This window comes from Parambassis ranga, chromosome 3, assembly GCF_900634625.1.
Source record: "Parambassis ranga chromosome 3, fParRan2.1, whole genome shotgun sequence".
NCBI lineage: Eukaryota > Metazoa > Chordata > Actinopteri > Ambassidae > Parambassis > Parambassis ranga.
The window spans coordinates 3,753,212-3,775,141 of record NC_041024.1 but is presented as its reverse complement, the minus strand read 5'-3'; the positions used below and the strand labels follow the sequence as shown (position 1 = coordinate 3,775,141).

General features: G+C 42.2%; 1 protein-coding gene across 2 annotated transcripts in view; it reads right to left on the bottom strand.

Annotated features, from left to right (window-relative positions):
• The window catches only part of kcnq1.1 (potassium voltage-gated channel, KQT-like subfamily, member 1.1), a 47,846-nt gene extending 26,176 nt beyond the window's left edge, over positions 1-21,670 (bottom strand). Inside the window, exons 1-6 of one of the 2 annotated variants that reach the window (XM_028402525.1) lie at positions 21,563-21,670; positions 20,958-21,450; positions 13,209-13,299; positions 5,822-5,948; positions 5,304-5,382; positions 4,038-4,134 (exon numbers count right to left, since the gene is read on the bottom strand). In XM_028402525.1, coding sequence (XP_028258326.1) covers positions 4,038-4,134; positions 5,304-5,382; positions 5,822-5,948; positions 13,209-13,299; positions 20,958-21,319 — 756 coding nt within the window. In that variant the 5' untranslated portion in view covers positions 21,320-21,450; positions 21,563-21,670. The other variant, XM_028402524.1, reaches the window with a different exon arrangement.
• Positions 21,671-21,930: the final 260 nt, after the last annotated feature.

Below are 21,930 nucleotides of genomic sequence, written 5' to 3'. Positions count from 1 at the left end.
ACTGCCAGTTCTTTCAGAAACAAATTGGAAGAAATGTTTTTTTTTTTGTATTAGAGTTATGAGGAACATTCAGTTCGACGCACGTTGAAGTGATTATTTGCTCCTGAAAAAAAGGAACTTTTGATGAATGTTGGTCGTCTCTCCCAAGCAGAAAGGTGACGGCAGTTTTCCCTTATGGCTAAAAAAAAAAGGTAGTAGAACTTCAACACCCAGAATGCAATGGGCTCATATAAACAGCTAATCAGAGGGGAAGTAATATATACACAGATATTTATAGACATTTATACACAGATAAATCTGGCAACTATAAACCCTTTAAACTAAAAGCCAGTTCACCTGCACTAATAACTGAAGGGTTGTTGATTGACTTTAGATGGACGTTTAATCATTAGAAATTAGTTTGAAACTCAGACAGCTGACCTGTGGTGATGCAGTTAAAATAACTATTGCAGATTCAATAAGGAGCCGTCTGTGATTTGTTCAGGAGGGCTAATTGGGCTTGGCTCTTATCCTGTCTGACTGTAATTGGACTACAGCTTTGTAGGAAAAGCTCTTTAAGTGCACTCACCTACTAGATTTAAACTGTGTTTAACCATTTGGAGTGCCGGAGCACTCGCTGCAAATAAATTGGGCTGAATTCCTGATGAGTGAAATTCTTATTCCTGTCTTGGCCCAGAACTGTCACTCTCTGGGATATTTCTCTCAGAGTGTTGTGGAGAAGCAGCAGCAGCAGCAGCAGCTGATGATTGCAAATACAATGTGGGGGGAATTGTTCCGTTTGACTCCAGTGAAGCAACATGAACCCATCCCTGCATTTCTAAGAACAAACAGGTTTTAAAGGCCCATGGATATGTTGTTTTTCTTGTTATCATGCTTGGGACTCTTCCTGGGTATCAAACCCTAAAAAAAGAAGAAAAAAAAAAGCATGTGGCACTTTGAAATTACACTCCCCGTTTGTATCTCATAAGTGTGCGATCTCTGAAAATAACAGCTTTTAGCACATGGAGGAACATTTTCCTTGAGTTGCTACCTGAGGTTTAGTCGATGCGTGTGACCTGGCAAACACATTCTGGAGACGTGAGCTCTCCCATCTGTCAGTAAACCAGCCAAGAGCAACTGTGCAAATTGTGTTTACAAGCGAGAAGTACTAGAATGCTACTCGGTGTGTATTTAAATGCAGCTACAACACGAAAACTGGATCCTGATTGGACTGAATGAAAGTCTATTGGCTTTAAAAACTCCAGCTGTTAGCGCAGAGGGGCTGCAGAGTGCTGTGTTTACATAAGAGCAAAAAAGTCAGGCACAATGCACCACAGTCCAGCTGCTTTATGGAAATACATAGTACACACTATTTTCCTCAAGGCTGCTTGAATTCTATGAAGCTTTGACAGAGTATAGGACTACACACAAAAAGGATGCATTGTGAAATGGCATAATAGCACCTGGATAAAAGGAGTGTGATTGTGGGGAGGAGGTTCTTTTCTCTAACACATATCGACTTCTGATGCCTTTAATCAGAAGTGAATTTAACCAGACCCTCTCTCAAGAGTCAATCTCACATTCATCCCCTCTCTTCAGACTCCATTTGTGCCTTTGTGGGACTGTGTGCACCAAATTAAGGTCCCTCCCAGCTCTGTGAGTGAGTGGAATTGGACCACTGAAACCTGCAAATAGTCCACATCAGTGCCAGCTTGCCATTCTCTACTACAGGAAACAGGTGTTGGATAAAGGAAGGTACATGATGTGAATTTAAATCTCAGATTATAGGCTGAAGAAGAGGTTCCAACCTGGAGCCTTTTACTCACAATCAGGGGGGAGAAATGTGCTGCATGCGCAATATTGATTGATTACACACACATGTGCATGTTCATGTTAAAGTAGTACTCTGCAATGTTTATATGCAGCCATAGGAAAAGCACTATTTACATGTTACCCAGAGACAAGTGACACCATGACGTAGGCATGTTTCTTTCCAGCAGAAACGTGCATGCCATTCCAGGGAAAATGAACATAAATAGCAATATGGCAGCATCGGTATTTATTGAGAACACAAAAATGCACGCTGAAAAATTGCAAGATGAGGACGTGAGGAATTCACAAGCAGAGCCATGAGACTTGTTAGTGTTAGCGTGCCGTTTATGCCAAAAACCCCAGGAGGGTTTGGATGAAAGTCGGCAGCCAGGACTGGTGGGGAGTTCACAGATGCAGACTGAAAGAAAAAATTGAGAAAATTGCTGCATGTCACAAGATCATTTCAATAAAGTCAAGCTGCTGGAAACCGACATAAAAGGCTGTAAAAACGCTACAGTGCAGTCCTACAGTACACATGCTGCCATAACGCAGCTAAGACTGGCATTCTTCACATGTCATAATTTAATTATGGCTTATTCTGACTGACTGTGACCTTAAACAAGCTAGATATACAGGAAAAAAAGGCGTTTACATGGCAGTGTTAACGATTGTCAACGATAACTTTAACGAAAACTTTTCGTTGACCTTTTTTTCCGTGACTAATTTGTGGCGATAACGTAAATTTAAGAAGCTCTGACAACGCAAATTAAAACGACAGTGGAGATCCTAACTCCGCGGGTGCTGAGGTGGCGGCACATACACACACCTCTCCCGCGGGCTCGTTCACACCGGCGCACTGCCGCCGCGCACACTCATGTTCACACACTGAGCTGCCTGGACTACACATCAGAGCTACACATCCTGCAACACTGTAAAAGGATGAAGATCTTGAGAGGAATATGGTTATATATTGCACTTTTTCTATCAGGCCTTAGACTTTCAGTTTTACTCTCAAACATTAATAGTACATTCTTAGTTTATATAATTATAGGTATGCTTACAATCAGGTGTTTACTACCAAATAATTTAGAAACTCACTGTCAAATCGCTTAAAAAGACTAAATTGGGACTAAAACTAAAACTGATTTTCCACTGACTAAATCTTTACTAAAACTGAACGACTAAAATGTGACTTTAACTAAATCCAGACTTTGGTGACTAAAACTAAAATGAAATGAAAAATTCTTGCTAAAATTAACACCGTTACATGTTTTATTCCGTGTGTGCACTAATATTTTTATTTTTTATTTTAGATACTGTATCAGAGGGAAATTCGTTACGGCTGCTGCACAAGCAGTGTCATACAATGACTAGCAAGGCGCGCCACAGGCTAGGGTGAAGTGTCTTGCCCAAGAACACAGAACAGTGACTAGGGTCTGTCTGTGCAGTAAAAACCTCAACATTCAAGCCTTTAATGACATACCAATATATTTCAATGGATCACAACTGAGTAAAGCATGCACCAACTGATATATTGCACAACGGTTGGAGGAAGATTTATAAATAAATAACAAATACAGTGTGGAATGTGTGTATTTCTCTCCCTTGTTGAGCACATCCTAAACTTAAACTTTGTTATTTTACACCCTGAATCTAAAGGACTTTCTGCAGACAGTCAGCTAGATGTGTTTACTAAAAGTGCCCTCATATCTCCCCGCCTCTCTCTTTACAGCGGAGGTCAGTGAGTGTTGAAGAGCAGCCTCAGCTGGGAGCAACATGGTCATCAGCCAAGGCCGATGGAAGAAAGCGCAGGACTGTAGGTGGTGCTGGGTGAGTAACATCCTTGACGCTGCGCTCATCACTCTCTCTTTTCATACAGACATTAAAGACAACTACCGTGGCCACTGGGGATAATCACAGCCACCTCTGTGTCTCAGCTGAATGATAACCAGGAGGGAGATGCAGCCCTCTCCAGCAGATGAGCCTACACTCCTTAAAACCTCCAGCTTTTGCACACTAACACTTTTCTTGTGCTTCTCAGCTAAATATTCTCGAGCTGTATTCCCATGTGAGGACCTCCTGTTTGTACCGCATACTAAGGAATAATAATACATGAAGAAAGGAGGCTATTAATCCCCTGACAGAAAGCCTCCAGCATGCTAATAATAAGCCAGAAGACACCCTGTGGTGGTGATGATTTTAACCCTGAACCATAATGTGTTTTTAAAAGCTGTGACTGTGTGTACCTGACGATGGATGAAGACAACAGAGCCCAGGAGACGCCACGTTCCTCCCTGCCGGTCAACGTGGAGCATACGCAGGATCTGCAGGAAGCGAATCCCTCTGGAACACAACAGAAGTGTTTACATGCTGACACTGTACTCACACAAAACGCATGCATGCACACACAATGAGGCCAAGGGTATGTGGACACCAGCATCAAGGCCTGCTGAGCAATTAATCCCAAACATGCTGCATGGGCTTCAGGGTCCCCCATGCACCCCCCAGCCTCCTTTTATGGGGGCAGGGACCCAAACTGCAGACAACAGAAAGCAAGATTGTGATGACGTTAACTAAAAACAAGTCCAACAACAGGTAAGAAAAGGAAAAGAAATTGTAAAAGTGGGACCATGGAAAATGAAACACAGTGATAAAGATGCAGAGAAAGCACAACAGGAAGTGTGATGAAAACCACTGCACACGAGAAACACACACGTGAAGACAACCGCCAAAATAAAACATGAAATAATAACCACAAGGAATAGGTAAAGATAACCATCAAAATCAAAACAATATAGAATAAAAATCAATAAAACAGGAAAGTAAAAACTCTGAGACAGAGGCTGTGTTTGAAATCACACACCTATTCACTACATATGGCCCTATATAGTGCCTTCGCCATTTTGTAGTGCTGTCCGAAATCTTAGTGAGAAATTATAGACCCCATATAGGGCCCTCAATGTATCCCACAATGCATCATGAAAAGCAGTGTCCATCCGATGGTCACTACTTTTGGCGATATGTACCATCATGCATTGTGCAGACCGGCAAAAAGAATAATGATCATTTAAAGAATGTAGCATGAACTGCTGCGTTTGCTTTATTAATGTTTTGCCATAAAACATTTAATGTAACTGCTGACAACAGAGATTGTTTAGCCGGAAGAGATCGGCTTGTTTAATTTGCAACAGCAATGACGTAATCAACGGCGTCAGAGGTAGAGTCCGAAAATGCTTTCACAATGAGTTCACTGTATGCTGCCCTGCACTGAACTCCCCATATGGAGATTGGGGAGTGAGTGAGTGAGTGATTTCAAACACAGCCACAGAGAATGATCACTCATCACACATCAAAATAAAACAGGAAGTGTAAGTTAACTCTGAGACACAGAACGATCACTATCAAAATAAAACGGGAAACAAAACCCTAAAACAACAACATTGGGTGCACAAAGTATCGACATATCTTTGGCTTTATATATTCCACATGCACAGACATGAACACTCTCTTACCTTACAGCTGAGGTGGCAAAGACCTGGCCTTTGGATCCCACTGACAGCACAATTATTGAAGCGACAACCACAATCAAATCTGTATCAACAGAAAATAATGTGCAATTATACGTTTTAATCATCTCCATATATTCAGTTTAAACATTGTCCTAGGAGGAGATACGGAAAAGTCTAAGAATAAAGTACAAAAGTGGGAAAGTGCTCCATTAAAAAAATTATCATGGTTTCCATTTCTAAATGATTCTATTAATCAATTTAGGCGAGGAGGGTTACAAATAATACTAATGCTAATATTCATTTCTGCACATTTAAAAACACCTGGAGGCTCCAATTTTAAGAATAAAAGCAGAAGGTGGAAACGTGACTGCAGTGACGGTTTTAATTTCATGCTGAATTTGTCTTAGATATCTCATTTTGGGATGAAGCTCAGGGTATATTACAGATATTGTTTAAAGAGCGTGTGTGTGGGCGGGTAGAGATAGCGAGCGTGTGTGTGTGTATAGGGGTTGTGTTCCCACCTATAATAGATATTGGCTTCCTGGCAAAGCGTAGTCGGCCCCAGATGCCAACATATTTACTGCGGCAGCCTGCTGACCAGAGGCGGACAAAATATTCCACACCGAAGAACACCACAAGGACGATCTCCTGCCAGACAGATCAGAGAGAAGGACGAGTGGATAGAAAAAAAAAATGAAGCGTCAGATGCTGTTAAAGTGTTCAGCCAAGTTTGCTTCATAACAACTGCAACTTTTCTTCTTCTCACACAAACTTCTTCATGTCATCAATTCATTAAGGATTATCAATTTAGGAGATTCATCATTTGTCACCGTTTAATTTGTACCAGGTACTTGATTCATTGTTTGAATCAGCAGGATGGATGAGACTTCAATAGTCCACTCTGGATCATATTTGTTCCAAGCTGAGGCCATCCCACTCTAGAAAAGTCAGTGGTCAGCATTCATTGTTTTTTTTTTTATAAAACAACTTAGACAGAGATGAAATAAGAATGAAGATTACAAGCTGCACTGAAGCTATTTAAATTTACATTTTTGACCTACATGAATGGACTGATATCAGCCAGAAAATCTAAACCTGTAGCTTTAAGTCTACTAATCAAAAGCGAATGGAAGATGGCGAGCCTGCTAGCCGCTAGCCTCATCTAGGTGTAGCAAAACAGGCCTAAGATCACAACATAGAACAATTTGTCATGCTGCACAAAACACAAAATATGAGTGACGTGCTCTTAATCTGTATTAAAGTTGTAGAAATATTACATTAAAACATATTTTTTGCACAGATTATTTTGTCATTTTGGACTTTAGGTGCAGACTGGAAGGATGTGGGCAATGTTCCAGAAAGTGGTCCCTGGCCTGCAGTTTGAACTCCCTGATTAACCCCTTCCACCCCAAGCTTATTATTTAAGGCATCAGCTTGAACATGGCATGCCCAAAATGAATAGAGTATATCTCAGCAACCATAAGGTGTATTTATATAATTTTGGTACTTTTACTGTACCAAATATTCATAATATAGCAAAACTGTAACAGTGCTAATTGGTAAACTCAGCTTTCATATGACACCTTGTTTGTTTGACTTGAAGTATCAGAGAGCTAGCAATAATGTGTTAAGTGGGTCGACTTTGATTTGATGATTGATAATTATTTGCATGGTGTTGAAGTGATGTTTGATGTGTGTAAATATGGCTTATATGTGCTTGTAGTAGAGTTTCTCCTGTTTAATTTAATATTCAATATGATTATTTGTTTACATGGGTAGTGCAGTGTTTTCTGGCTTTTGTTGTTGTATGCATGTGGGGTTGAAAGAGTTAAAACGACTGTAGAAAAGTACGAAAGTACCAGCATGGCAGGGAGAAGACACGAGCCACACAGCTTCAAGAAGGGCTAACATCTCAGCAAAGTCTTTTCCAGACATACGGTACTTTCTTGTAACATGTAAACACAGAAGTGGCCCTCCTATGGGGTGATCACACAAGCAGTGGGTCCCAGCCAATTTGAGGTTCAGACCCCTCTTTTAGATCTGTTTTTTTCACAGGTCAGTTGACTTTCTGTGTTTCTTTATACCAAGTTGACCAGTCACTGCCATGAGCTTAAAATTTAACGATGTAGCAATGAATTAGTACCTCTTTTTCCCTGTTCTTTTCCTCCTAATTGTGTTTTAATTTACGTGACAATAAGTGAAACAATTACTAGAACAGCACGTGTCCATCGCTAACAACACCAAGCTTAACGCTCAAGCTTCTCAATTAAAGCCGCTCTGTTTCAATTCTGTGCAAGTTTCCTCCAGCGTCGCTTCAGGACAAATGGATTTAAAAAAAATCAATTACAGCACACAATGACACCAACATGTGGAAATTAATGAACTGGTGTGAATGAGAATGCAATTACCTCCACACGTCTCCTAATCATTAACAAGCATTTGGAAGAGACACTGTCTGGAAGTGAATCAATATCCACTCATAGATGTGGAATGGTGACATGAACTGTCTGCATTGAACGATGAGAGGGAGAAAAAAATACGGGGATTCAGGCGGAGGCTGGTTTCCATGTTGTACCGCGGGAAACATTTCCAGCTTGGAGTTACTGGGGATGTTTTTCATCAGAGCCAAAGATTAAAATGTGTTTAAAATGGGTTTATAATCTGTTCAATTATGCTCTTGAACACTGATTGTGAATCAGTTTCAGCTGCTGTTGTGCAAATGGAACAGACAACAGGTGGAAATGAGAGGCAGTTATCAAGACAAGCCCTGTAAAGGAGAGGTTCTGCAGGTGCTGACCACAGAGCACCTCTCTATTATCATCCTTTCTGCCTGATTTTTTGCTTACTTGTGCATATTGTCAGCGCTCTCACCCCTAGAGGCAGCATGAGGCGGTGTCTGCGGCCCACAGAAGCTGCTCTGCTAGTACAGCTCATCAGTGTGAGCTGTGGCAAGTAGGTTTGCTGTGTCTGTCAGCCGGTTTTAATTAATAACACTAAACGGCTCTCTGATGTGGAGGAGGAGCAGGGGACCGGGGTGGAAAAGAATAAAAAGGATACAACAAAACCAGCTTATCTAACCCTTTCAACAACAAAACAAACCAACAAACAATAGGGCCTTCAACCAAATAAAACACAGGGGTTGGCACTGACTGCTCTGACTAGTGTTTTTAGGCAACAAGAAACTACATGAGAGCAAAGTGTATGGAGCTTACCTAGTCAACCCCTTCCCTTGCCACATCTTAGTTTTTTCAAACAACTGAGAGCTAACACACCCCAACTACAGGCCTCAGGCTCAAACAGACAAAATACGAGAGGCCTCTGTGCCCCTTTTAAAGCCGGCCCTCCTGCAGGATTGGCCAGCTGCACACACCCACAGGCCAATCAGCTGCACCACCAGGTGATCAGGTGGAAAACAGGAAGTCAGCACCTGGAGAGAGCATGAGAGAGGGGGAGGGGAGACAAAAAGAGGGGGACAGAAACCACAAAACTCTACTTCTTCTACCCCTCCATGTGCTAGCCAGAGGTACCCTGACTGCCATCAGGTACCGGGATGAGATCCTCAGACCCATTGTGAGACCATATGATGCAGTGGGCCCTGGGTTCCTTCTGATGCATGACAATGCTTGGCCTCATGTGGCTGAAGTGTGTCAGCACTTCCTGCATGATGAAGGCATTGATGCTATGGACTGGCCTGCCTGTTCCCCAGACCTGAATCCAATCCAGCAGATCTGGGACATCATGTCTCATTCCATTTACCAGACTGTCCAGGAGCTGACTGATGCTTTAATCCAGGTCTAAGAGGAGATCCCTCAGGAGAACATCCACTGCCTCATCAGGAGCTTGCCCAGGTGTTGTAGGGAGGTGATACAGGTATGTGAAGGCCCCACACAGTACTGAGCCTCATTCTGACTTTTGACAGCCTGTAACGTGATTTTCCAATTTTATTTTGAGTATGGTTCCAAATCCAGACCTCCATGGGTTAATAACTTTGATTTTCGACTGGAATATTTTATTCATTGAGGTCTAGGAGGTGTTATTTTAGTGTTTCCTTTATTTTTTCGAGCATTAATTTACTCGGTTTGGCTCCATGCAGGTTTTTACAGATAGATGTGGTGAGGACAGGACCTGAGATTATTTAACTGATCTACAATGCACCAAGATGGAGAGAAAAATCCAGACAAACTAGTAAACAACTCAGACAGTCAAACAGATGTTCAGAAGATTTCTGCCTGAACAGAATGACCCAGTCTCCATGATGTGTTGGTTGAAATCTCTAAAGGCCATTCAGAAAGGTGCTTCGGTGCTTGTTTTCTTATCTCCTTCAGCACTTTACACACTGCACAACGCTTTACAAAGGAAAAGCAGATAATGTCGTCTAATGTCTGTGTGCAGGGAGCAACTGAATAAATACAGAACTTTCTCTTTAGTTACAAGAAAACATTACTTATAATGATGTTGCTTAGAAATCAATGTAAGTTAGGCTTTGGGAGCAAAGACCAATCCCTGCATCTTCCTCCATCCTCCCTCGTCTATATTTCACAGTAGAACTCCCTCAGCCCCGCCCCTTGCTGCCTCCTCTCTTCCTTCTCATTACATGAACTGCGAGAGGAACAATAAATCTTGGATAGCTCCTCAAATCATTGCCCCCACACAGCACCCCCCGCTCCCTGCGCGCCTCCCACTGCAACATCTTCCGACCTAAACCAATCATCGATCCCTGTTCGACCCCCACCCGCTGCTCCACCATAGCTTCATCCTACACGCCTCAGTCTTGACCCACTCCTCAACACACATTTATCAACACTTCCACTTAATATATATGTTTTTTTTTTCTGCAGAATGTGAAATAAAAGTAGCAACACTTTAAATAGTCCACAGCCAACCATAAAAATAAACAAATTCTTTGGAGGATGTGGATCCTTTGGGCAAGCCGCCAAGCATCTGGACAAACACACAAACACACAAACTACAAACACTCTCAGGCGGTGCTGCATCTCCAAGCAAAGAACAGAGTGGACTCTGTTAACCTTGAGTGTGCAGGAAGAAAGAGGCGAGACAAAGGAGAGGCTTCAGTGGTGGAGGGGAGGGAGAGTATGAAAGAGTGGCAGGGTCAGAGCAAATCTCCAACTAGAAAGCACAAAGTACAAAACAGTCCCTCTGGGACGGAGGATAGAGAAGATGAATGTCTGAGATTTTGGTAGGTTTAGTAGCAAATATTAATTATTCATTATCTGTGTAGAGGAGAAGAATAAGACGATTAAACATCTCCAGAGGGTGAACTAAGGCATAAAAGCAGTTTGCCAAAATGTATATTTAATGACAGTGTGGCATTTATTAATAAAATTCACACTTTTCTTTTTTTTTTAATTACAATTTTTGACTCATCCACGGGAGCACGAGTAGCAGACAGCCTCCTTTATGACTCCAACAATGAACCTGTAGGATTTAAGATGGTGATGTGCCAGCTCATGAGACACCATGACTATCCCATTATCCTCAGGACAAGGTGAACTTGTCACATGTGGCACGCTCCAGTCCTCCTTAAAAGAAAATCCTCAAGTCCCTTTCATCCTTTCGCTGGGTTTTCTTTTTTATCTAAGCTTGAGTGACTCACCCACCGCCCAAACAGTTCCTGTGCTCAGCAGATGGTGTCTTGGGGTTAAGTTTATCCCATTTACTATTGATTTTAGAGGAGGTGCCTTGGCCCTCTTAGACTGGCGGGACACACTGAAATTGTTTGTAGAAAAAGTGCTTATGTAGGTCAAACAAGTGTCCCTAAATTGTTTTTTTGTGAAGCAGCAGTTAGGTCAGTCAACTAATAAAATGATTTTTCAATCTGCAGGCAGTGAGGTTTGATGTTTGATATATTTATTTATATATTTATTTATATATTTGTCATAAAATCCTCCTTATGTACGCAAAGTGATACTCAGTAGTTGGGTTAAAACCATTGAAAGTAAAAACTATGGACAGAGCTTCCGTGATGTCACCCATTTGTTTCTGAAGAGTCGTTTTGAGGCTCGGTGGGAGGCTCCGGGACGCGCTGACCGCCGCCATGTTGGCAGCGTCACGTCTGCCAAAACTCCAAATATGGACAAGGGGGGGGGGGGGGGGGGGGGGGGAGTTTAGGGGGGTGGGCGATCGTGGAAGCAGGAAACTCCCGCTGTGATACGGCAACCGTCTGTCACTCAAGCAGCAACGCCCATAATTATGCCTATTTTTAAGTCTGAATATAATTAAAACGAGTGAGTTGTAAAAACATTCACCCCCTGTACAATTGACACTTGAAGGGAACCTATCATTTGAGACCAGAATGGTTTTTTGTACCAGGCTGTAAACATGTTCATTTCTGCTGTGAAGTCGGCCATTTTAACACGGGAGTCTATGGGAAATGACTCGTTCTGGAGCCAGCCCCCAGTGGTTGCGACATGAACTACAAGTTTTGACACTTCTGCATGGGTTTCGAAGTCTGAGCCCCGCAGGTTGCCGCTTGATTAAAACTAAACACAGCACTTCAATAGAACACCTCATACCTATAATGCCAAGCATGGCAGTGGAGGGGTGATGGTTTGGGCAAAAGCCACAGGACCTGGGCCCCATGTGCAACAGGACAATGATCCAAAGCACAGCAGAGACCCAACACAGAATGGCTGAAGAATAAAAGAAGTCTAGACCTCAACACAATGGAAATGCTGTGGTGGGACCTTAAGTGAACTTAAAAAAACCCTCCATGAACTGAAGCAGTGTTATGACAACAAGAGGCTGCAGACTGTATCTACAATGTAAACAGTGCTGTTATAATAATAATTTAAAAAAAGAAGCTGCATCCTGTTCTCCAGTCTGTAAAATCAATCACCCGTCTTATCTGTTAGACACATGCGGTTTATGGTCCACTGATCAGAATCATTAAAGACACACTTCATGTACACTAACACACATTTTGTTTATGTTCAATCTTTCCTAGACAAACACATCCTGTGTATCCTTAAGGCCCGACAAACACGTGGAACTGATCTTAATTATGACATAGCTATCGATTGATTTCTTTTCTTTTTTATGTTGTGAACCTGCAACGCTTACATTAGCTAGCTGTGTTACTTTCTTATCTTATACTGGCACCTGATTGCCTTTTATGAAGGATTGTAACCACGGAGCATGGCGATGCTGTGTGTAGAGTTGGATGAAACTGTTACCATCTCTTGTTTTTGGTAGTTGGCAGGTTTTGCACCACATAAACCTTTCTAACAAGTGTTTCCGGTAAGTTTTACAGGGGTTATTTTCTGTTACACAGCCCATTCACTGCTGTCAGTAAAGCTGCGTGTTGTATCACCTCTGTGGTCATGCCTGTACACATGTGCCCTTGTGAAAGTGTGACATGTGATACCACGACTTGAGATACAGTGGCAGTGGTGGCCAGGCCTCAGTGCTGGGTGTCTCTGCAGCAGTGGAAGGATTACAGCAGGCCATCAGGATCAAAGTTGTGTACGTATAAGTTGACTATGGTTCCTGTAAGGACTGGCCAGGAGGTGGAGCTAAATGTGATGGTTTATTTAAAGACTTCCTGACTTTTTTTTTTTATTTGTGAAAAATATCCCTGGCTGTGGGACAGCTAGCCACCGCTGCAGCTACCAACACAGCTAACCAACATCACACTCTGCTCCCTGAGGCCTGAGGCTAACCTTTACATATATTACACCATGCAGAACAGTGCAAAATTGCACACACAGCAATACTAGTCCTGAAGTGAATCAGGGGTTATTACCAATATCAGTCAGAGGAAATAATTACCCCTCTGTCAAGTACACAAGATGGTACACTCTGCTACCCTCCTACTGTAGAATCTGCAGTCTCCCACTTCCTGTTTGCACACCAACCAGTGTCTTGTTTATTTATTTAAAAAAAACTCACCACCCAGAAGAGAGTTGTGTGAGCCAGCGCCTGGTATTGGTCGATGGTAGAGAGGACACTGAGGATCAGACAGGCCAGAACTATGAGGAACCTGCAGAGCACGAAGCAGAACATGCATTAGTCTTGTAGTCATCAATAATATGAATATCCTTCATTCTTAAATCAACCATTTGCATAATAATTCACAGCAGGATCTTTGATATTTGCCTTAAATTGCAGTTATGTAACCAATCACTCCCACATTTAATGTCAGCATTTCATGCTTTGATTTAAACGGCTAAACCTCACTCAACGTTGGTGTGTGATTCGAGTTTGAACTTCTAAACAACTTTCCATTAAAAAAAAAACAAAATCAAGACATCATAGCATTGCTTGATATTTTCTACCCTGATTGAAGTACCTGACTGAATTTCAGGAAACATTCAAGGACAGCCCTCGGCAGGAAACTCTGCGACCCATTTGAACTCCACCGTGTGGAATGCAAAGCACAAGATAAAGTTGTCAAATAATGAGCGCACACACACACACACAGACGCACACACACACAGGATCAACAAATATTAAATTGCTCTTTAACATTCTCCTTATCCCTCAAGGTCACAAATGCTTAAAATGAAACAACAATGGGACATCAGAAAGTCCGCAAACTGCAGGAGAGAGAAATATATATATGCCTGGTTGAATAAAGCTGTGGTGACACTACATCTAAGCTACATCTATACCAAACGCATGTATGTGACCTTGAGTTTTAAGACAATATTTTGCTTTCCTGGATGTAAAACAAAAAAGTCTCTGTAACGCAAACTTTTCCTCAACTCTTCATAAAAGTCAGAAGAGCAAGGCTAACTGTAACACAGGTCATAAGCCAGTCTCAAACTCATAACCTTCCACCGCACTTCCTGTTCTTGTTTTCATTGGTCTCCACTGCTGGAGCTCATTCCAACTGTTGAAAATTTCCAATTAAGTTTTATGACACTGTGCAGAAAGATTGACAGGTGCAAGGCCAAACGGATGTAACTTTTCATTTTGATAGTTAAGCAAAGGTCGCTGTGTGTTTTTTGTGTTTACACATGTTTATATATACTGTAAATATGCTGTGTATGTATATATATATATATATATATATATATATATATATATATATATATATATATATATACACAGCACAGTAAACACATAAGGAAAGCGATTTAAATGATGCTGTGGACAGGAAGACATTAAAAGGGACATGGCAGCAGTGTTAAGTAAATAATTTCAAAATAAAAGTTGCATTACATTTTTTTTTTCGACAAGGAAAACAAAGTAGCACCACAAAACCATGCCTTTGTGCAGATATCTGTTGTGTCAGTACTGATATATTCACGTCCCTATAGTGGAATTCAGTAATTAAACTGCAGGATTGAAGGAATGTCTGTGCAGAGCAGTCAGCAGCTGTACTAGCCGTCATTGACACTCCAATCTGCAGACATACTTTTACATGCTAACTGATGACATGATGTCAATTTTGATGTATCTACAGGGGACACAGTGAGCATTAGTGTCAACAGGTATCTGATGGCCAATAAATCATGTTAAGGCCATTATCAGCCTGTACCAATGGTACATGAAGCACACACACATCTACATCATCCTCCCTATGTCTGCTAAAGAAATATCAGCATATATGTTAACCCAGAGAGCAGTCGGGAGTCTTACAGTGAGTGAGTGAGTCATGTTCTAAATGATTTGCTGCTTCTCAGTGGAGAGAACAGGTGAGCACAGAGAAGACATGAGCGCCTGTCTGGTGTATTTCTGTGCCAATTCCCTTAAGCTAAAATTAGCTAAGAGTATTATCTGTAATTACTCTATGCAAAAATAGAGACACGTGCAGCTGCAAAATACTTCACCTAAACCAGAATGTAGTTAAATCAACGCCATGCAGGTGGCACAAACCTTGAGTCAAACTTAAAGCCTCCTGAAAACTGGCAAATATTTGAACAATCTCACGTCCTTTTAAAAAAAATGTTGGTCTGATTCTGTTTTAAAACTTTAAACCCTAATGAATCACTACCTCACTCCTATTTGAGCAGACCTGATGGAAACTCTGTGTGGAGAGAGTTATAGTTTCCAGTCAGTGTTTGCTACACAAGGACCCTTATCGCCACATGCTACAGCCTGAGTTTATCGAAGACTGGCCAGGAATCCAAATACCCTTTAAGCTAACACATACACACACAGAGACATGAACGTGCACACCACACGTCAACACAGATAGAAGTCTGAGGAGAGACACCAGCTCAGTGCTGCTGTGTAAAGCAGCTAAAGCAGCTGGGCTTGTCTAAAAAGGACCGAACAAGTAGATAATAACTACACAGTGAAAAGAAATGACTGTGGAGTTTGGTGCCTTCTTCAAAAAACTAGAGCATTCGTGCTAGTCTTAATAGTTTGTCAGTGGGCTCTGCCCAAGCGGCAACCTTCGGGGCTCAGACTTGAAGCCCATGTGGAAGTGTCAAAACTTGTAGTTCACCCCGCAACCTCTGGGGGCTGGCTCCAAAAGCGAGTCATTTCCCATAGACTCCCATGTTAAAATGTCCACCTTCACAGCAGAAATGAACATGTTTACAGCCTGGTACAAAAAAAACATTCTGGTCTCAATTGATAGGTTCTTTTCTAGTGTCAATTGTACGGAGGGTGAATTTTTGTAACTCACTCGTTTTAATTGTATTCGGACTTAAAATTACGCATAATTATAGGCGTTGCCGCTTGAGCGACAGACGGTTGACGTATCACAGCACAGGTTTCCTCCTTCCATGATCGCCCGCCCCCCTAAACTCAGCTTGTGCCCCCCCCCTTTGTCCATATTTGGCGTTTTTGAATGTGACACTGCCAACATGGCGGCGGTCAGCACGTCCCGGAGCCTCCCACCGAGCCTCAAAAACTTCAGAAACAAACGGGTGACGTCATGGAAGCTCTGTCCATAGTTTTTACTGTCAATGGCTCTGCCTTAATTAAACTACATGATCAAAAGTATGTGGACGCTCCGCCAACATATGTGTCCGCTGGCTTCCATATTTCTGGTTTACCTGTCCAGCCCACTAAGGGTTTGCAAAGCCTGATGGAAGGTGGTCACAGGGAGCCCGGGGCCTATCCCAGCTGTCAATGGCACATGTTAAAACACATTGAATGATTATTTAATGGACAATCAATCAAACAATGAAAACAAACAGCTGCAGATCTAGCAGACAGCAGCATTCAAATTTCCACCAAAAAATGCCCATTTACTTTTGGTCACACTGTTTTTCATAGCGTATGCAATGCCAGTAAACACAGTCAGTATGCTGAGCCTACACTTCTCACCTGACTCGGCAGTCCCTCACCACTAACTGCACCGTCATATTTCACATCCTATACCTCCAGGCCTATAGATAATAGAGGCTCTGTGTTTTTGCCTGGCTCGCTGTAGACCAAATAACACATTGGCTCAGCAACATAGGCACCGCTGAGTTCTAAACAAAAGCTCAAAGCATTGCTCCTATCTATTATTGATGGACAGATTCACTTGCAGTCTGTCTGTGTAGTGAGAGCAGAGACAAAGCAAAGGGGACGGGATAAGAGTTAGCAGCACGGCAGCTGAGCATGTCGCTGGCTGTTACCAACAAATATCACAAAAACACTGACAAGTCAATCAAATGTTACAGAAGTGCCATCAGAGGGCTGTGTCAGGGCTAACGCTTCAGGGGTTAAGAATTCAGAGATATGAGGCTGTAAGTAAGTGTGCCCTATATGTTAGCTGCTAAAAGGAAAAGAGAGATGTTTCTCTGACACTTCCTCACTCTGAAACGACAGGCTGTTTGCCACTGACTCTTCATCTCGTATTTCCATGGGATGCATTCTCATCTGTTTATGTCAAATATTTACACAATGTCTAATCTATTGTTTTGTGCACACTGACACAAATCAGCCATGTTTTCCCCACCATGCTGCCATTGTAGCATAAAATGGAGACCACGGAAAGAAGCAGGTTTCCTTAACATTAAAATGTGCTTGAATTCATGTGTTTTAAGATGATCTTTACCTAACCCTTTACCCTATTTTAATGCCTAATTTTAACAAGTATGTTTATAGGGAGGTCCCGATCAGGCTTTTTGCCCTCAGGTCCGAGTCATTTGATTTTGAATATCTGCTGATACCAAGTCCCGATCCAATACTTTTAGGGTTCTCTGCAAAGGCGATCTTTTGTGCTGCTGTCCTGCACCTTCGCGCTATCACGGGGCATATAAATGTTACTGTTTATCGCAGCCCTAATAATTATATATCTGAGTCCAAATTGGGAGGGAACGTCCGATTCCGAGCGAGTCTATAATCATGTAATCAGGCCCGATTTCCAATCACGTGATCGGATCGGGACATCCTAACCTAAGTGTGGGCGAAAACAAAACAGCTTGAGGTGTCAGGGGGACTCCCTGGAAACTCCAAACTCATGAGTAAACATCTGCTGTGTTGCCTCCTAACATGCAAATTTATGGTTGTATTGGGCCCAGGACATTATGATATCAGGCAGGGAGCATATTGTTGGGCAAAAGTCCATATATTCTGTTAGCATAAACATAAAGTAGATTAAATCACATGACTATTTGACATAAAAACATACATGCACAAAAGACAATTTCATTAGAAATGCATTAGTCATGAAATAAAGGATGACTCGTGTCAGCGTGCATTCAGAATTACGAGACTATTTTCAGGTTACAGGCTGAGATTAATCATTTCAGCCACTGCTCTCTGTTTCCAACCAGCTACGAGCTGAATGGATGACTCTGGTGGGAGTGTAAAAAACACTGAAGAGTGTAAAGAAAAGTTTCTGCTCATTTGTTTCTTCCTGGTGGGCAAAGCACACAGCATAATAGAGACAGTGAGCCAAAGAGTAGCAGTAATTGAAAAGAAAAACAGCTCACACTCTCTTTACCTCTTTGTTAAACCCCTAAAATGCGTTTGTGAACTTTTTCCTCCCACTGTGTGACAGAATATCTGGTTCCGTTTTGTAGAGCTGAGTCTAAAGAAGACTTTGTGATTCGGGTCTAACGCTCCAGGTCGACTCATCTATAACCAGTATGTGGTATGGATCCATGCTGCTCAACACCAAAGTCCTGCCTCTGCTGTTAGACTGTAGCACATAAACCAAAGGAAGTCTAATGTCAAGACAGCAAAACAAAACAAAGCAAAACAAAACTATAAATAAAACATAGATCTCTGAAGCATTCATCAAGAGGGCCTGAGATATGATTTACTAATTACATGAAACTGAATATACTGCTCATTTTCTGGAGTAATGCACTGTTCATTTCTTAGAATAGACAAACTTACGTATATGCTTGTGTATACACGCACACAAGGGTACCTCTGATAAGGCTGTGGGTTATTCTGATGTTTGACTTCTGGGTCAGTGATAAGGCGACTCAAACATTAGCACAAACAAGCTACTGAACTGACCCCAAAAAGCTGCAGACGTCACCACACCTGCACTGTGAGGGTTTGGTCAGCTGAACCACATGATGAAATAAATCACAACCACAGCCTGAACTGTACTGTAGGATTCTAAAGGTTTGTTTCTGAAGGCTGAGTGCAGGCTGGTGCCTTCATGGCAGTAAATACTGGCTGTGTTTCTCATATATGTCCAGATAAGCTCATAGAATTAACAGTGTTTAACTACTGTCTATGCACAATATAAATACTGACTGTTGACTATAAACTGATCACCATCCCACTGTACTGTAGTTTAGTTTAGCACATTGGCATCACAAACGTTTTAGTGAAGAGGACAGATTGTTTCCTTTAACTCTAAGACCCTTATGGCAGTACACTGTGGTAAATGTGAAGCCAAGCTGCAGAAATGCAAACCACTGAGTGGAAAACAAATTTAACTTCTTCCGATAAAACTGGAGCTTTCTTTTGTTATAGCTGGGTTATACTTCATCCTAACTATACTATACCTGACCATTAGATTGATGCTTTCAGCAAGTCAATGCAACACCAGCAGTACAAAATAAGAGTAAACAGTCAGTGAAAGGGGAAAAAATAGCCCAATGTGGAAAACAAATGTGTGTCTTCTACCACCCACCCTAACATCCACAGCTGGACTTTGCACCTAGTGGTGTGCAGGATCATAGAGAAGACCTGGCCAAAGAACAGATGGGCATCTCAGAAACGTAAGGATGGCTTCATTTGAAACTCAGCCTGTTTGCACTGCTCACTGCTCTTGAGCTCTTGAGACTATAGGTTGTTAAGTATTTACTTTGTGGCTTTGCTTTTGTTTTTGGGCTTGTTTTAAATCAGCATACAGCAGCCATTACAAGAATGATTCCAAACACACACTGGATGAACCAAAACGGTGTCATAACTCATAAGCAGAGCTTTCATGTTGTTGTATTAAGATTATGATTCTGTTATCATTGGGTTATGCTGCATAACTTTACTACACATAACTAAGTCGTTTGGTGCTTTCAGCAAATAAACTGGTCACACTTTCGACCAATGTGACCACATATTTTCCAGTGAGGCTCAGTTATAGCATATTCATTGATTATTAGAAGGTTAGAGCACCTCATCATCCAGGTTTAGGCTTAGTCGTTAATATTATATCCAAAAGGAAAACAGACAGATTTTTACTGTAGTCAGAGCAGCCGCCAGCCTCCCTGCTGTCCTGTGATGTACAGTTATTCTTGGTAACATTCTAATATGTTTGCGCTGCACTGTGTTTGCTCGTGTTCTCTTTGAGTCACCGCAGACTCTAACCTGCTCCGACAGCCCGCGTTCCCCTGCGTCTCCTCTGACACTGCAGGGTCACGGGGTGGCAGCGCCAGACAGGACCGCTGCCTCCTCCACAGCACACACGCTGCCAAGTTTAGCTGCCTGCTATCAGTGCCAGCAAGTGGGGACAGACAGCACACATGGGGTGTGTGTGCTGGGAGATCATATCCCACATTCCTAAACCTCTGCCTGAACTCTCCATGCATCCACTACTAGACTGTCAGTTTCTTGGACGCTGGTCTCTTATACCAGGAACGGGGGGAGAAAAAGCAATGAGATGTATCCTATTGCATCACGTCAGCTGTGTATGGAGAAGTATTTATTGCTAGTAACAACCTTTTCATTGTCAAGAAACATTTTTCAGCTACCTGCCAACCTGTCACATCACTTTTGGGTGGCAAACTGCAATCTGACACTTTCTGTTAGTGGAGCTTATGCACATAAAATCTACCTCCCACCGATTTCCCCCAAGTTTTACCTTCACTAGCAGCTGTATCATTTATATTTTGTTCTTTTATATAAAACTGTGTACTCTCTCTCATATTATCAGGAAGAAAAGAAACTTCAGAACTGAAGCACCTCTGTGCTGCAGTCCCAGCTGTTCTACAAAATGAAATGCTCAGGGGTGCTGAGGAAAAGTAGTCCCCCCAAATGAAAGATCTGTATAATATTACTTTAGCATTCCAGTGAGGACTTATTTTTGTCTTGTGATGAAGTACATGGTGTTTTAATTCTGTTATTGGTTCTACCAAAATATCCTTGTAATATTCCTGGAGGGACTGCTGTGCTGTGATATCTGCGCCGTATCTTTCTAAAATTCACAGGATTAACAGTTCTTTGTGGCGAGGACTTCCAAGGCTCTACATGAGCAATTAACTCCCTGTTTAATTAGGATCTTAGAGTTGCAATTATGCCCTTGAATACCCCATGGATGTGCATGATTATGAAAATAAAAACACTCACACTGCGAAGTGATACACGAAGCATTTCCAGCCAGACGGCCTTTCCAGAAAGTTATACACGCGTCCTTGGATGTAGGCGCGGGTGAGGACAGGGCGAACCCCGGTGCTGTACACCGACATCCGCACAGACATCCGGGGGTGAGATAGGTAAGGGTGGAGGTGAACAGGGGACACACCCGTGGGAGTGCTACCGTCCTCTGGCATTTTGTCTTTGTCATAAAATGCGTCGCCGGCCACAGGTGTCTCTGGTTCAGACGCGCGGAGTGTGATTTCCGACAGCTCCAAATCCGGTGGTCTGTTTCCACGTGCCACACCAGACGACCTCCTTGTGTTCCCCTGAGAGGGGACGGCAGAATTAGCCATCACGCTTTTCTTCTGTCGCTGGATTAACTTTTTTTCACAGTTATTTTTCGGTCACTGACTCAAACCGACAAATGTTCGTCCATGTGCGCACACCTTCTGTTGCGCGCCTGGTCGCAGCAAGACGCATAAAACTGTAACATAAAGTGGGTTATTAATGCTCTAGATCACCAGGATGCTGCTGCTTCTTTAATTCAACTTTACTGCTCTCTGGGTCGTTGAGGATATGGCGAGTCTCAGCCTTACCTTCTTTTTTTTTTTCCAGAGCACTTATCAGCCTGGAGAGCTGTCGCCAGGCGGTGCGCTGTGAGCCGCCAGCTGTTCAGACAGTTTACTGTTTTGCTTAAAGGCAGTCTGCAGCTGAGGAACTCCATCCTCATCTCACCATGAGCTTTATAGCCTAATGATTAATTTGCACTTATAGTGTAAACATATTTTTGTGCAGACCTGCTAACACAAGTGTGAACATTCTGCTTCCCCATTATAGAGCCATTCAAAACAGCCATAATGTTTATTTACTCCAACAAAAGAGTCTGCGATCACTTTATTTATTTATAACTAGATAGCTCACTTTTTGTGTTTTATGATGTCTGACATGATCTTTGTGCGTGTGA